Below are 17347 nucleotides of genomic sequence, written 5' to 3' on the forward strand. Positions count from 1 at the left end.
ATTAATCAATCGCACAAATCTTGAACCTGTGGCAACTGGGCCGGCAAACAATTAAGTCGTTTCTTTCCTTTTCGGCGAGATTTTTCACAAATATTTTATCCACGCCACTCTCAGAAGAGTCGCGTCCAGAAAGTGGCGATAAAGGTGTGGTACAAAAGGAGACGAAATATTAACGACGACAGCTTCATTACAGCCGTGCGCGAAGCAAGTGTCACTTTTGTTTGGAAAAAAATGTGTAGAAAATAGGGACGGTTACGACAAAAGTTTCTCCTATTGTTGGTCATCCATTTCTTCTTTTCGGTGTACACGCACAAAACCTCACAAACGAACCCTTCTCACTTGGAGCGGGATAGTCCTTGGGTTCATCGTCACTGAACTGGAAGTACTTTACGAGCAACGAAACTTTCCCTTTTATGCGGGAAAAGCCCGGAAAACCTTCTAGTGGACACGTACACACGACGCACCGTACGTACACGGCGCAAGGTATTGCTCCGGATGTTCAAGACGTTCCTTAAAGCCACGTCAGCGACACTGCGAATAGATAATGTGCTGCCACGAGTTCCGTGCAGCTTCAATTTTCTGGCGCTGAGTGCCAAAAATGTGCCTTTCCTGAAAGGGACAAAGAGCGAAAGAGACACGTTGTGTCACGGCTCCAAATTGACAACGGCAACGGTCCCTTGTTCCGCCAGCTAGGATCCTAGCCAACGGAACAACGGTTCGAACGAGCCAATTTTGTTCGAGCATAAATCTCCCGCCCCGGGACAGCTTCGGACCTGGGGGGAATGGACGAGAGGCGAGCAGACGGAGTTTCGTGGTTCTCCGGACCAGCTGCATCGTTTTATCGATAAAACAAAAAATGACATTTTCCAAACGTAGAGAAAGCTTTCCTAAGGCGTTGCTGGTTACTTATTTTCTCGGTTTCATACTCTACTTTAGATGATACTATATGAAGCAGAAGCTGGGAGTGGTGAAAATTTAACTACTTCTGGCACCAAATTCCGGGTTTCCTCCCGGTGGGAAACCCGGGAGGCTTAGCACGATGTTTGAGGTTATGTAAACATTTGTTTAGAAGCCTCTCCGACTAACGATCCTTGCATGATAGACAGTCGAGTGTTACACTCAATACACACGCAAACACGCAAAAATCAATGCTCTACATGTATCGGCCATTGTGTGCATTGCCATCAGCAGCCTAGTGTATGGAGAGATATGGCTTCCCCGTCCTGACGGATGGGATGTTGTTTGACTTCTAAGTCCCCCGTCCAATAATCTGCTCAACAAACAAGAACGCATTCGCACCCATGATGCGAAGAGCTTTCGTGTGAGCCTAAGCTGGGGAAAGAAGAACAACAATCACACTGTCACTAAACCCACAGGCATTAGTGTAGAGTTCGAGTAGAGACTGAGAAGAATAAAACCATTGTTTATGCAAAATTTACACCATGATGGTATCGCAAAGAAAAAGGAAAAAAATCACCCCAAAGATAACAAAGGAAGTAACTTGATTTCCGCTTCAACTCATTCACCACACACTTCGAAATTCGCCCAACGATACACCAATAAACTTCCAAATGCAATTAATCCACGTTAGCACCACTTCACTGCACACTTCACTGGGGGACGACCGTGCGCCATCGTGCATCGGGGAAACGCACCGAGCCGTGAACCGATTCCGGCCGACACCAGCTGCTTCCGGGAGGAACCGATCACCCCTCCCCAGTAGATTCGTGAAACGTTGCGACGCTTGAACTTGAATCTTTCCGGACACATAACTTCCCATTGCCACACGCCCCACAATCACACTCACACTCACACACCGACAACTCTGCGATCTAGTAATCCTTTCCCACGGACAACATTCGAAATCGATTATCCTTCTCCTTCCATTCTAGGCAGCACAAGGTCCGGAACGCTTGTGCGAGCAAATGAAGACATCTGCTACACAAATCGGACCCTCGACCGCTCTGGGACCGGACGCGGTGGTATCTGTCTTGTTTGCTTATCATTTAATCTCCCCCTGGTAGGGGGATTCAATCCCTGCCCTTGGGATGGGATTTATTTTGCTCCAACACTTCGGCTTCGGCTCTCCGCTTTCAATCCCAGCGCACAAGATTGGGCTGCTGGGTTGTACTACCACCACGAGCACACTAATTCCGAAGATCCAACGAATTATCACCTTCTTGTTTTTTTTTTTCTCGCCACTCGCACAAATTACACTCTCATTAGAACACTTTTCCGTCAAGTCACGTTACTAAGTTTTACTGGAAATGGCCAACACGACCGAGAACGCACACACACACACACACGTACACGTCGACGCACACACCGAAGAGGACGCTCTCCGACGTTACGCAGGACACGTTCCGGATTCGACTGACTGGCTGGCGGACTGCCACAGCCACGGGAACGACCCGGTACGGTCCCTCATCCGAGGGGTTTGGAAAGTTTTGACACCAACACAACCATGCAGCAGCAGACTTCAGCAGCAGCAGCAGCACAGCCTGCTGCGTCGGATGGCTTCGTCTGCGTCAGTGAGTGCTCTACTGCTTACACCAGACCATGGCTTGGCATCTGCCAATGGTTGGAAGTTTGTTGTTTACTTTAAACAAAAATATGTTGCTGTTACTTTTTCTACCTTTTCGGTTTGTTTTACCAGTTGCGCGTTTGCCTTCCGAGCTTTGTTTGTGTTTGTCCATAATTATATGCTTCATAAGGTTTATTATTTTTATGCACAATCTTTAAAAAAGATTGGGTTTTAATGGGCTTTTTTATCCTCAAGCGTCGATGTGCTTTTCTTTTTTTCCTCCATATTCGCGGTGCACATCCCATAGTCGCTATGGGAGCAGCCTCACGTGATAACGAGTAACTCACCGCGTGCGGTGTGTCTGAGTTACCTCCGCGTAAACAAGCACTGTTGAATGTTGCTCACGGGAGCTCCCGAGCTGACATTACACCCGGATATCAACGAGTTCGAGTCACGTGCTCGCTCCGTTCGGCTTGACCGGCCCGATACCCGAAAGGTGTACCCCGGTGCTCGTGACGAGCCCATCGCCTGCCCCGTGGTGGTTGGCGTCCATTTGTTAGCGTAGCTTCGTCTCCATCAAAACAGTCTGTTATCCTGTCCGCTTCTCTAGCTTCTTTATGGTGTCCGTTTTGGGCCGTTTCTGGTCCCACGGTTTTATGTCACACGAGTTCTATCGGGAAAGTAGCACATCGAAACCACACGGCACATCACACAGCAAACTGTTTGTCCCTTAATGGGAGCGTCGGGATAAAACTTTGTCCAAACCCCCTGCACGGACGGCCACCAGCTTGTCTGCCCCACCGAGTTCGAGAGGTTCGACTGGGTTGGTTATGTAATCGCATGTGGTCGCATTCGGCTGCTTCCCCGGGTTTTTGGCCGGGTGACAGTTGACAGCTGGTCGGTACGGATCGCGCAATAGCAACAGCTTAAACAGTCGCTGGTATTGTCCCGGCAGTGTCCTCCAGGGCACATGGTTGTTGGTGTGGGTGTGTTTGTGTGTTTGTGTGCTTTGCGTATGGTTTTGACCCGTCCCGTAATGCAATAAAAATCACGCTAAGTGCTTTCACGAAGATTGAAAATGGGCCTGGTCGTGAACATTACTTTTTATCATACACATATATGGCACAGCGTGCGGAAGCAATACCCTTCGGGGTATGCGTCAGTTTGGGGTAGCTTCATGTGTGTGTGTTTTTGTGTGTCCCTTCTTTACTGAGACAAGTCTTCTAGGCCAAGGAACTTCGAGAGCGAGAGAGAGCGAACGAGAAAAGGGAAGCGAATGATTGTCACAAAGAAATGGACCAATATTGCTACAACTATTCAACAGCGACTACAATGCGACCGATAACGCCAGTAACGATGCTCGTTTTCAAGGATATAAAGTCTTATCGGAATGCTTGGTTTTATGCATCATTCGCTCCTATTTGTTCGTCAATATGGATCGATTTTAGGTCCGTTCGTAAACTCCTTTTAAATTATTGTATTGTACACATTTCACTGCCACATTTTTTTTCATTGTCGTTCGTCTTGCATGAGCAACTATTCATTTCAAACTTATTCAGCAAAAAATAGAGCTATCGATGGTAAAATTAATTATCCCCTTACACCATGAATCATACCTTCCCGCCACGATGCGATGTAATTTCATTAAATAAACGCCCTCGACCAGCATTATACACGATCAACGTCAACAATAAATTCCGATACCGCATCGACACACCATTTCATGCGTTCCGCGTACCGTCAAATTCAAAAACACCAGGCGTCTCCATGCACCACGATGTAAGGCGCTCGAGTGAGTGGTGGCACTCAGTACATCAAGGATTTGCCGGTTTATTTTGAGTGTTAAGAGGGGTTAAATGAGTGCAAAGTACTGCTAGGTTCATTTATCTTTCTGTTCCTGTTCATCCAATGTTCACTCTCTTCGAAAAAGCTCACTGAAAGCTTTCGAATCAAATGATGCAATATGTGCAATCGTCCCTTCGCGTAGCGCCATCTGGCGCAAAATGTCGAAACACAATTCTTCATCTCATTTTGTTTTCCTCATTAATTTTACGACTTTCTTCTCCGTTTGATCGTTCTTCCCCGTTCAACCGTTAATTGATTGCCAGACGCTCACTTTTCGGAAACAGAAATTGATGGCCATTTGATGGCTAACCTATTTGTGCTGGCAATCATCATCTGTCAAGTGAAGGAGATTTAATGAAACTCTCGAGAGCGGATTAATGCGCCTTTGGCGCCATTGGTAGATTCTCCAGAATGGCGCACAATTGATTCGCTAAACTTCGCACATTAATGGACGCTTGGGATGGTTTCTTCCTTTCCGAATCGTTTTACACAACAGCGAACGCTCTCATTACTGCCCGCCTGTAATAGTCTTCCCTTAGCCACTTCAGCATTGCTGGACGTGTTCTAAGCACAATGGTGCGCACAGTTCTTCTGTACTTCTTAAGGCACCACACCACAACCAATTGACCTCCGGGAGTATTAAAAGAACACAAGTAAAAATACACCAGTGTGGAGCCAGCCAGCCAACCAGCCAGCCAGAAGCCAGAATGGACCTTTCTGCTGGTCGATCCTTCAGGCAAGCTGCAGCAGTTGACGCTAAGAGTAACTTCCACCGTTTGCTCAGCCCTCCTCTTACTACCGAAACCAGCCACGCAATCAACAAAAAAGCACGACCACCTTTTGCCTACGCTCCTTGCTGGATTCGTACGCGTGCTCGACAGTTACAGTCGAAAATGAGTGTCGAAATGTTACTGCCTGGGTGTGCAAATGAGATTCGTGGGCACGTACCAAAACTGACACTTTTTATTCCCTCTCTATGCTTGGCTCAGCCACGACTTCCATTCCACCAGAAACATCGTTACTACCAAACGTAACTTCAACAAACGGCTCCGGAAAACAAACGAGGAAATGTCCACAACTCCACTTCCGGTGAAGTCGTCCCACAGGTTCGCTGTTTGGTTGCCGTTCTGAGGGGGGTAATACAAAAGACTACAAAAGAAACATTTTCGCTCCCTTTCTCTCTAATAAAGCTCGCACAAATAGGAGAACGGGAGCGCAACAACCGGAACCAGAAATTTGCGACCGTTTGGCTACCAAATTATGAAAACGTGTACTGAATAGAGTGAATGTGCCGGTGGCAACTAAACGCAGCTAAAAGTTTTCCCTTTCCGTGGTGTGTTTTCTTCACTCGTTTTATTCTAATGATTGTGTTCTAGACCATTCTAGACGATAAAGGAGGAAGTGTGCTAAAATAGCTCATCGGTCATCGGCGTCTAAATGGTTGCCCATAACCATTGGCTGCAATTTCCATTTGCTGATTTGTTTCGCTTTTATATTCCGGTGCGATTTTGCTTTGCGTTGCTAGTGAAGACGTACCAGCGAAGTAAATTATTTTACACGATTTAATGATGATTACCTTCCGACAGAAACTGATTCTGTCTCAAGCTCAAAGCAATCGCAGCACAATTAAAAGCAGTATCTCGCAGCGCTTCCAGTGCCAGCGACGCTCCTCGACTTACCTGTAAAGAAAGACAAACAAAACAAAAGCCTCTATTACTTATCTGCAGCATCGGCGTGATGCAAGGTATACAAACAGAAATACAAAGTATTATCCCTCCCCTCCCGGTTCCAGTGGAGAAAAAAGAAAAGAAAATTAAGTGAGGAAAAATATCGGTCATCCATGCACCGACACGCTGCAAAACTCGGCGAACGGTGGCCTTCCTTCGCGGTAGATAATCTCGATTGTGCTGGGCGCGTTCGGCTCGCCAGTCTGTGCCTGCTGCACCGTATTTAAGAGCAAAGAACACAATCCGGATTAGAGGATTACAGCTGATTCGACCGTGACGGACGGTGGTAAGGCTCTGAGGTGCTGGCCCGTTGCTTTTTGTTCCGTTTTTTTTCTGTTCCACTGCTGCAAATACATTTCATCCGACGAGTGCTTCTACCGCTCGGACGTTTTTTTCGCCAGTAAAATCCTAGGATTGGATTCGTTCCGCAATGCTCGGAACAGATAGTTTCTCGGTCGGAGTATTTACGTTTGATTAAAGCTTCAGCGAACCTTGGGGGGGAGCTTTTAAAATGCTCCATAAAACTTTCATCATCTTAAGCCCGACCAGGAAGCCGAGACAAGTAGGCCGTGGCGCGGAAGAGAAATCAATTTAATCATTTTTATGCTGTTCCCCCAGAAACAGGTAATGAAAAATGGATAGAAAAATATAAAAGTTCTACAGGATTTCATGGTAAAACGGTAAAACATGTTTTCACACTAAACGGTTCAAAAAATAGAAGAAAAAAAAATGCAACAACGCTATAATTAACGAACATTATACCAAAGTGTTGTTGACTTACACCACACAACCGACGGTTGCCGATCGATCCTTCCAGACGAAGGCAAGGTGGCCTCTAATTTTGCACACAAACCCCGATTGTGCGTGTGCCAGCGCCAAAGAAAAAAATCATTCTATCACGCACAATGTCCCTATCGGGGATCGTAACATCGCCGTGCGCTAAATCAGCTGACGACGGGACCCCGAACAACACACGCTCCTGCACGTTTCCTGCCCCAAAAACCTGCCACGATAAACTGGGCCAGATCACGCAACCCGGCCATAATGGTATGATTTTAATTGATTCCAAAATCGTCTCAATGCCTGCGGCAGGGTTGGGCTGGCTGAGCGTGTATCGATCGTCTTGTTTCCGCACTTTAAACCTATCCATTCGAGCGTATGTGTGTGTGTGTTGGAGAGCGAGAGAAAGGGAGAGAGTTTGAAAAAGAGGCAACCTGTTGCAAATTTGAGTGAAGCCCCAAATTCATCGTACACGCACACACAAGCACACACTTTTTGCACGTTAAAATGGAACTCTGTAGAAGAGTTTTTGTTGCTTTTGTGAGCTTATGTGGCTGCCCTGCAAAAAGCTGTTCCGTTCTGTTCTATGGAATCAGAACATTTTTTGTACGAAACCAGTTATTGCCTCTGTAACAACTTTTCGAATGAATTTCACATTGTGTAAATCTACGTCAGAGGTCATTTCCAACTAAAAAAAACCATATACCATGAGTAACTATGCACCAATCATTTCATTCTAATCGCCTTAAATCGAACAATTTAAATGTAGATTGCAGGAAAATGCGACTTTGTATGGAAAATGTGATAATTTCTGTCGAATGCTTTAATTAGATCATTAAAGTGTGCTTTTGTATGCTCGGTTTGAGCGAATGTGTCATGCAAATTGCAGCCATTTAGGCGCTTATGCATAATGGATACGGTTGTTTCGAACATCAAACTCTCTGAATTCATGTAACCTGCATGACAAAGTATTCTTTTCAACGAAATGAGAATAGGAAATTTACACAAAAAGGAAAACAAGTACTGCTGCCCTGCTTAAGTTCACAATGAGCTTCTATGGGTCTGTTTTTTTAACCTTTCTCTTCATTACAATCGCACCCAGTGACCAACCTTCCATTCCAATCCTGCAATTAAGGTCTAGCAAGCGATTGTAAGCATTCGAGGGGAGGGATTTTACAATAAAGTAAGGTTGCATTCACGCTCTTCAAATAATTCCATTTACGTGGTGGATTTCCCTAGCTAAACAGAACCATTTCTCTTCAATATGTTATCGCTGCTGGTTCTACCGCTCGCTTAGCATTCAATGCAAATTCACACACATTTATGCTGCTGCTGCTGCTGCTTCTCATTACAATTCATTGCGTGCGTTTGTTTGGTTCCATTAGGGCGTTCGCGCTTGCCGCAGATCTCTGCAATGCCACCCGCTGAATATTATGCCACACACCGCACGCTTTCTCAAGCTCCTCATGCCGTCTGATTTAATTGTATCGATTTTTATTACATCACCACTCGCCGCCACACGGGGCACACCCGCCTGCTTCCAATGGCCCCAAGAAGCGATGGGAAGAAAACGCCAAGATTCCAAGTACACAAACGGTACGGGTTCACGCAGGGTTCGGTGCTTAAAAAAATCCTTCACGCTGGCTGGCAGTTAAATTGATCGAACGGTTCCATCATAAGCTCCAAATGGTGTACGAGGAGGGAGAGTACTTTTTCTATATAGTGTGAGTGTCTACTTTTGAAACAACTTTCCTTTCTTGCTAATGACATCCACATCAAAGGGGAAGCAAGCGTTGATGAAGGTGAAGGTGAACAATATTTGCCACCCCATTCTCGCGCGCACATTCCAACCCCATCGATGGCGGGAAAATGCTTTTGCTGCCCAATATGTTTTACGATGGGTTCCGCGAACCAGCGCGCCGCCACAGCCACCGCCGCAAAGCGGATTGGCGGGTTGCGTTGAGCTGCCGACGGCTGCCCAATTCGTAATCGATTGCTTAGAAAAATACAGCGCAAACACACACACACACACACACACACACACACACACACACACACACACACACACACACACACAGACACACCATTGCCTGAACTGAAGAGGAAATCTTCTTTTCCCGCAAGTCTTCAAACGAAGCCGCCCTTCAATGGTTTTTTTCTTCGAACGCGCCGGTACGAGTGTGCTTTCTTCGAATAAACATCCTTTTTTTGGCAAGTGTTTCATTATTTCGGAGCGTGCTGTTAGCATGCACTGGCCTTCACATGTGAACCCCGTGCTCAAGATACACGGGAAAGGGGTCCTCCAAAATGTGGCATAAATTGAAGAATTCCAATAACAGCTCGGTACAACCCGGGCTGTTTTCGATACGTTTCTTCATTACCTTGCAGCCGGGAACGAAGGGGGACCAAAAGCCGGTCGGTTTCATGATCCGACAATACCACCCCAGTACCACCGATAAGGACCCTTTCCGCCCCCATCCACCTGCTGATATGGACAGGCAGTTGAAGAGGGCTAGGGGTCTGTAAGTGTGCCGGCTAAAAGTAATTCCATAATTCGTTCATATTTTATAGCCTATTGCGGGTCTCGCTTGAATAGCATTTGCTTTAGTCCGGCGTGAGCGCGTTTTTATCCCACACAACAGCATCGGATGTTGAACCGCATAAGGCACCTTGAAGGGCGCCTCGAAACCTTGAATGCCCTTAAAGCGTTATTTTGACGTCTTGGTTTTTTTTCATCGACCCATCATAAAGAAAGGATAGAACGCGTGCCCTTTCCTCCTTCCAGCTCACCGAACTCGGTCTGCTCGGACACAATCTCTTTAACTGGAGGGTGGTGGCGGAAGTGGATCTTTTCCCTCCACCACATATCGCCACTCAAAAGAAGATATACGGAATGGTCTCGATCGTGGCTTTGGAAGGATTTTCCCAATCAATATATTTACCTTTCATTCATTGAATTTTATTCCATCAACCAACCCCGTCTGCCCGCAAGCAAACCTTCCTCAAGGTGAGTTTAGATTTTCTTTTGTTTGGGGTACCAGCGTTAAGCCAGCGTAAGGGCATCTTTCGATTTAGATTTGATTCTCGCACAGACGCGCCCAAGGACTGCCCTCAGTCACACGTTCCCTTCTTTATGCACCCGGGTGCTGGGCGGCGTCTTATTTTACGGCTCGTAGCGTGGAATAATGGGAATCGAGCGCGGGACAGGCTATTAAAAAATAAAATACAACCATCACCCATGATTGCGAATGCAAGAAAAAAACCAGAAAAAACCCCAAGCTTGATTGAAATGTGCGGGCTGGCGTGTAACCCCGGGTACTGTTGCGCACATAAAACCTTACATCGTTCTAACGAACCGCTGACAGAAAGGTACAGCAAGACGAGCATTTATTACGTTCTCAGGAAACGAGCCAGATTCTTCATAACGTCAACCAATTCTAAGGACATACGATACGATGCAACACCAACCAATTCCCGGTGTGCCCGTTCTCAACTGTACCCGCAAAAAGGGGAAAGAAAGGAAAGAATCATCTCACATACGGTGCAATGAAGACACCACCTTACTAGTCGCAGTCGGATTCGATTCCATTCATTTCCCTTTTTATTGGGTATCTTCTCAACGTGAGCTATGTGTGCGTGTGTGCGTGTGTTTGCCGCACTCGTACTCGCTTTCAGTTCAAGGGTATCAATCACAGCGAAGAAAACAGATAAACACACAACAATATCACTCCCACCCTTTCCCATCCCTGCCATCGTGTACAGTTGTCAACTAACCCGGGCACACACTCCAACACACACTTAGAGCTGGATAAATAGGTGGAAGATGCCTTGATTGGGGAGGTGCAAACCAAGGGCCATCCACTTACTGCACGCCTGTACCTTCGCCAAGAAGTACTCGGAACCCCACTTACCCGGGGCGGTGTGGTAGGCTTTATTTGCGCTTTTTAAACATACCGACAACCGGCACCGTCTACTAATCTGTCAATGATACTTTCCTGTTGTTTTTTTTTTCTTCATTCACACAGTAAGCAAATCTTGGCGTAGCTTGGTTGTAATCCGGGCCTTATATAAGTGCATCGATTGGATGTAATCCAGGCAAATCTGGATCGGGCGGGCACTACAAATGCTTTCCAATTGTCGGCATCGGATTCACAATTGCTTCGAATCAAACGATTCCAGTTGCTTGATAATGTAATAAACCACTCGTGACCACTCGTGCCAGGCTTAGGTTGTGCCGTAGCAAACATCATAAAGCAAAAACCGACAGCCAAGATGTACCTTCCTTTCGGTACGGTTACACGTGTCTCGGGAGTGGAGTGCATACCTTGTTGACAGAGATTTATTATCATTCTCACCTCCACCTGCAGCTACAGCACACTTAAACTCACTGGTTAGTTCAATAAACTTTAATTCCTTCGGCTTGATTGCTTTAATAGCCCTCATTTAAAAGAACTTCCTGTTTTAGGACATTCTATGAAAGCGTTTAAGAATCGTACATGGAAGATTTCCATATGAATTTATGATTTAATGAGTTCTGAAATTGTTGTACATCACTTAATTATGGTCATTCTTTATATATTGCCTGTTTTGAAGTTGTTTCTATGACAATTTATAGAAAATCAATGGATCAATTTTAAAAAAAGTCAATTTATCCAAGGTGTGTTTATTTAGAAGGTGAATTATTAGCGCATTTGCCGGGCGCCATCATTGAGTATTGTTATGTCAAATTGCATACAATTTTCTATACCCCGCTCCAGCCCTTCCCGATTTTAATACCGGAGCACCCAGTATTGTTATGTCAAGTCGTGAAATGTCAAAGCACTTCACCTCCTAATATCCATACACCTTGAATTTATCTTCTAATCCTCTTGTCCCACGATAACATCATGTCTTCCGTTAAAACTATGGTTACCATGGTATCGGCAAGAAAAGATCAACAACCATTCTAAAGCGACAAAGAGCACCAAATCTCTCACCGCAATCCACAATTGTCACTATCGAACGTCAGTCCGCACTCGAACACTTACCGATCGGCGTGATGATCCTCGTGCGAGATCATCTTCGGCAGATGCTTACAGCTGGAATCGAACCTTCCCATCGCTCTCTGCTCGATCCTGCTAGATCCTGTTTGAACCGCACACTACCGTCGCACAGCGAGATCGACCGAACCGAAGCGCACCTTGTTCGCCGTTGCACCCGATCCAGGAAATAACTGGATCACTACTGCTGTCTGCCACCGATGTCTGGCGAGTTTTACGATTGCCACTACACCCCACCCATCCACCCTGGTTGGATTGTTTTATAATTGACAACTGTCGAAGGGCTAATTTACTAATAGCAAACAGTGTCTTGCCGGCGAAGATGCCACACTTGGGAAGGGAGGAATCCCGGTGGATGGGAGGTTAGCGCACGCAGCGCTTATCTTATCTCACGGTAGACGGTGTTGTGCGAGATGGCCAGAGGAATGGCGCAAGCACACAACCTCACTATCGGACCGTCGTGACCAATCCACCCCGCCCGTGGCTTTGGACTTCTTGCGGATTGTATCGTAGCGGTCACGCATCAGTCAGTAGGTTGGTTGACGCGAAGACAGAGAGAACCCGCAAGAAATAACCGTTTTCACAAGCAAAGGGCTGGAAAGTTGATTAAAGTAACTCGCCACACGGAAGACAACGCTACAATGCAATTTAAATTGCAACCAAACGCACATTTACTTCATCCTTTCGAGCCATCACGTAAGGTGGAAAGGTTGCGCTTTATCGCTGCAACCCAGCGAAGGGATTTCGAACGGAAAAAGGACAATCAATTTACGGTAGATAAAGCACCCTTTGTCCATGTGAGATCGATTCCAGACTTTAACCTTCACATGGGAGGCGGGTACCATCGCTACGGTGGATGAGTTTCTATCATGCTTCCTTCATGAATTATTTTCCCTCGAATGGAAAATTATTCATTCGTTTGCGATTGTAACCGGTTCCTGCACTTACTCCGATAGAAGGATTTAATTAAAGCGTCCCTTTCAAGCCCCCGTTGCCATTTCTGCTGGGCGGAGATGCAATCAAACATTCATCACATAGTTTTACCCCTGTATGGTAGATACTGTAAAGCACTTCAACAGATACTCTATAGTCGCGCGCGCGTGTGTGCATGCACGTTGAAAGCAAGAAGAGCGCGGAGCGCACGGGAATGATAAAATCAAACGAGCGATTGATTATCGAAGTAATGCTGAATAATTTCATAACGAGATGATTAAACTCTTTGGCAAGTACGTTTGGCTCTCGTTTGTGGAAGCAGTCTTCTTTTTTCCCCATGCCATCACTGCAGCTCGTTCTGATTCTCACTGAGCACGGTGCTATCGATTGAAGTAGAGAGCACAGAAGCATCTACCCCCCCCTATATGCCTCCATAGGCATATCGTCTGGCCAAAGCTCACCTGTCATATATGGGGCACTTCTGGCACACAATTATGTGCTACTATCAGCCTGGTTTTTTTTTTGTTGTTGATAAAGACGGGGATAAAACCGAATATTTGCCTCCCATAAAATCCGCAATGATTGATGCAGTCTGCCGAGAGAATAGCTTCACGTATTTGCGCATTTTCAAAGCATCAACGTTCATGGCAACTGAGCTTGATGGCGCGTTAAAAGTAAGAAGCAAGATTAGATAATTAATGGGTTTGATTTGGCACGCTGAAACGTCATGCGACTACCTGTCACGACGATCGCGTGATGGACACGAGTCGTTTATCAATGGGAAGCTAAACAATGATTTTTGAAAAAGAAAAGAAGAAACAACACACGCTTGTGGTCTTCAGTGATAAGAACAACAATCAAGCAGATATGCTACTTCGAGAAGATACTGACGCGCTATGCCTCTTGTAGTTCAATTTGCCTTAAAGTATGCAACCTGCGCTACAAAATTCACCTAATCAGAAGATCTTGCAACGGAAGGACTTGTGTGCAGGGAGGCGTGAATGTCCAAACATTACTTTACATCAGTCAATTTCACGAGCCCGATTTTAGTAGCATATTAGCTTATTGCACCAGGAATGCAAAACACTTGCCGTGCACATTCCATCCCGCACACGGCAGTAGCATAATATTGAACCTAGAGCTTCTGCTATCTTGGGTAACAATTCGCAGAATCTATGGCATTGCTCCATTCCCAGCTTAAAAATACAATACCCTAAAAAGGTATGGTCGTATTTCAGTCGTGCCACTTTCCATTCTGTACCTTCTTTACGGGCCCACCGTTCCTCCTTCTTGTCACCTTTTTCAGCAAAATGTTAGCACAGGGATTCCGCAAAAGATACGATCGTCCTCCTGCGGAACCGTGCAACCGTTCCGGCCGAGGTAAAGCAGCGAAAGCCATTGTGACACTGTGTGCCACATCTTGAAAGGTATCATCGGTTTGCCGTTCTTTACCGTTTACCGTCCCTCCTCCGGAAGCGACCATTTAGAAAGATACTTCTTTTTGTTCTCCCTGTTTTCGTATGCCGCACAGCCGGCATGTTCCAGTTGGGTTGGTTGGTGGTTCCCACCAGCCCCCGTTAAAGGAATATTTGCGGTTACCCATTGCGGTTTTGCTTCGTGGTGTACCGGTCTTACATTTAGCCCGTTGTTTCATTTGCTTCCTTCCGCTTTGTTGTCGTAAGCCGTAGCAGTAGCAGCAGCAGCATTAGTTCCCAACCGTACCGAGCACTTCAGTTCAACCTGAATTCAACCGAAGCTCCACTTAAGCCATTAACGCACACTGAGGCCGAGGGAGAGGACGCATAACAAATCGATAAAAGGTTCTCCAAAAACAGTGGAACGATGGCACCAGAAATGTCTTCAAATCGTGCTCGTCAGAACGATGAAGCAACAACAACCATAAAGAAAAGCTCAAATCCTTGCGCGCGCGTTTAAAGCCATTTCCCGTTTCCATGCTTTTGTTTCCATTTCAATAAAATAATGTGTTAACCATTATTTTACCCGTGTACCGTTCTCTCCCCATCCACTGAAATCCCCATCTCTGGGGGTGAAAAAATGCGTTTCGAGTGATACAATTCCTCCAGCACAAAGGAAACCCATTTGCCACTCACCCCTTTTTTTTCGAGCTCACCGCCTACTGAAGATGGTGAAGACATGAAAAGTCTCCCATCCCCACCTCCTTGTACTTGTTGAAAGTCTCTTTATTTGTTTCGTTCGCAACGTGTTTGCCTCTTACGCATGGATCAGCACGTGGAGACGCCAAACGAAGACCAGAAGCGAGAGAGAGGGCGAGAGTGCGATCCTTGCCCAACAGATGGAAAGCAATTTGCATAAAGAGAAACGCTAAATTGAGTGTTTCCGTTTATGATGTTAATTGTAGCGCGCACCGTACGCTTTAAAGGATGTGCGATTTATGCAAATGCAAATACCCAGGCAGTACGGCAAACTGGAAAAGAACTGTACAGGAGTGTAAGCAGTGCAAGTTCGCTACACTAATAAAGCACTACCAAGCACCAAATGGTAATGATGCAGATTGCAGTGAATTGGAATGGAGGAAACACAGCTTTACGGCGTCCCTGTTTGCAGTGCAGTCGTGGTGCCACCTACGATCCTTTTCTGCAATACAGGCAAAAACAGTTTGAAATGCAATAATCTAACGACTCGCTGAGGACTGGAAACCCCTTAACAACCTTCAGCAAACAGCACAATCTGTCAGCCGGAACATGACGGTCTGGGACCTGAGAAAAAAGCAATCTGCTTTCCCAAAAAAGCTTCTCTCGGTTCAGCTCGTGCTTATTACGAGGAAAGTTCATTAATAAGAAATGCGCCCGTAACAAACCCGGGACTCGTCCAAGCCGCCGGAGGCTGTTTTCGGTGGTGGTGGTGGTGGTATTAATAACCATGATGATGCTCCCTTTACGGTTGTCCAAATATTTGCGCTCACGGGTTTGCTTACAGCGGCAGCCAATCTTCCACACCACACCACGGCAGTGGTAATAGTTCCACGGCGGAGCAGCTGCTGAGCATTAGAGGGTAATCGGGTGAGGAATATTAACTCCAACCCGGAAACTCAGCGTTTTGCGTGTTAGCCTCGTGATATGTTTGTCAAGAAGTTCATCATTTTCCACCGCCCCCGTTTCGCTCGGCCAGTACCGTTCTGAAGTACCTTACTGAAGAAGTTGAATAGGCCGGATAGCTTGTCGGCTAGTGAGGAAGTACGATCATTTATCATGCTGCTTTGGGCGCACGACTACTTATCTGTTTTCCTGCTCACATTGCCCTTTCTCCATCCGCCGGAAGCTTCTTACAGCTTAATCCGTTCAGCAATTCGTATAAACTGCCTTAATTTTACCTTCAGCTATCCGTCCGTGATAAATGCTTTTCGATAATTAATCGGATGATGTACGACGCGACGCGGCATTGCATAGTGTTAGTGCTGCTGCTGCTACTACTGCCCTGGACAACTGATGGAAACGTGAAACAATTATTAATTACTTGCCCTGTCAGCGTGCAGGCAAATTAAACTCCCGAGCTCTCTCACCCTTTTGCCATCGTAACCCCCGCTCCTGCCCTATGAACCAACAGTCAAAAGTCGATTAATAGTCTCGGAAAACGGCTTACTCTACCGACTCCACGGGCTAATCCTTGTCAAAATACGCCATCTGGCTCCGCTTCAAGATTGATTGCACACTAAACGCTTTATCGTCTGCCCCGTCGAGAGCGTAACCAGCAGTAATCCCTTACAATCTTCGGACCCAATCTTAAGTACGCTTCGCCTCTCGACAGCCCCCGAGCCCCTTCTCCAAGCAAGCTCCAGCAAGAGGTGACAGCTGGTGGACTCACACTTTCCTATCGCCTTGGGACGGTTTGCAAAAAGCCAGAAATTAGCTTTTCCACCGGAGGAAATATTTTGGCACCTGTAAACGCAACTGTTGAATCAACCCGGAGGCGGGAGCCTTAGATTAAACAGCAATTAGTGCCGGTGACCGGGCCGCTCCTGCTCCTGCTCCTCAGCCCACACCATCTCAACCACGTCAATCATTCTCCATTTTCACGGTGATAAACTTCAAAACCAGTGCCTTAGATGAAGTGAGCGTGCTGTGAGTGTGAGTCTGTGTGTGACAGCTCACGTTACGCTTCGTAACGCTCCGTGCTTTGACCGTGGAAATGGAGAACGGTGACTTGTGTGACTAGGTCGCCGGGCGGTTGAAAACGGACGACGGTTGGTGCGCTTTCGGATCGATGGAAACTATTGCATGATAGCAGGATAACAGGGTTAGGGTTCAGCCTAACTCCAAAACACACACACAGAAACACCGACACAAACCGTAGGCAAGTAGGTTCATTCATTTCCTACCAGAAAGCATCGTGGTTTGCGAAAGGTGGAAAGGTTGAATTTCCGGTCCTTTGTAAATATTTGATAACACGCGCCGAAATGGGAAGGCTAAACAGCCACGAACTACACCTTCGAACTAGCGCTACCCAAAACTTTCGAGGCC

General features: G+C 46.3%; 1 protein-coding gene across 10 annotated transcripts in view; it reads right to left on the minus strand.

The window, feature by feature from the left end:
• LOC121592539 (potassium channel subfamily T member 2) overlaps nucleotides 1-17347 on the minus strand; it is a 152514-nt gene that overhangs the window by 114254 nt on the left and 20913 nt on the right. For 5 of the 10 annotated variants that reach the window (XM_041914082.1, XM_041914080.1, XM_041914081.1 and 2 more), the window contains exon 1: nucleotides 2177-2498. The exons of 2 other annotated variants lie outside the window; for them this stretch is intronic. Coding sequence is in view for 1 of the 8 variants with exons in the window: in XM_041914093.1 (XP_041770027.1) it covers nucleotides 11904-11974 (71 nt within the window). In the remaining 7 variants the exon portion in view is untranslated. Of the gene's footprint in view, nucleotides 1-2176; nucleotides 2499-11903; nucleotides 12115-17347 lie in introns of those variants that run through there. 3 more of the 10 variants (XM_041914100.1, XM_041914097.1, XM_041914093.1) reach the window with 2 other exon arrangements.

Source organism: Anopheles merus, chromosome 2L (assembly GCF_017562075.2).
Source record: "Anopheles merus strain MAF chromosome 2L, AmerM5.1, whole genome shotgun sequence".
Classification (NCBI taxonomy): domain Eukaryota; kingdom Metazoa; phylum Arthropoda; class Insecta; order Diptera; family Culicidae; genus Anopheles; species Anopheles merus.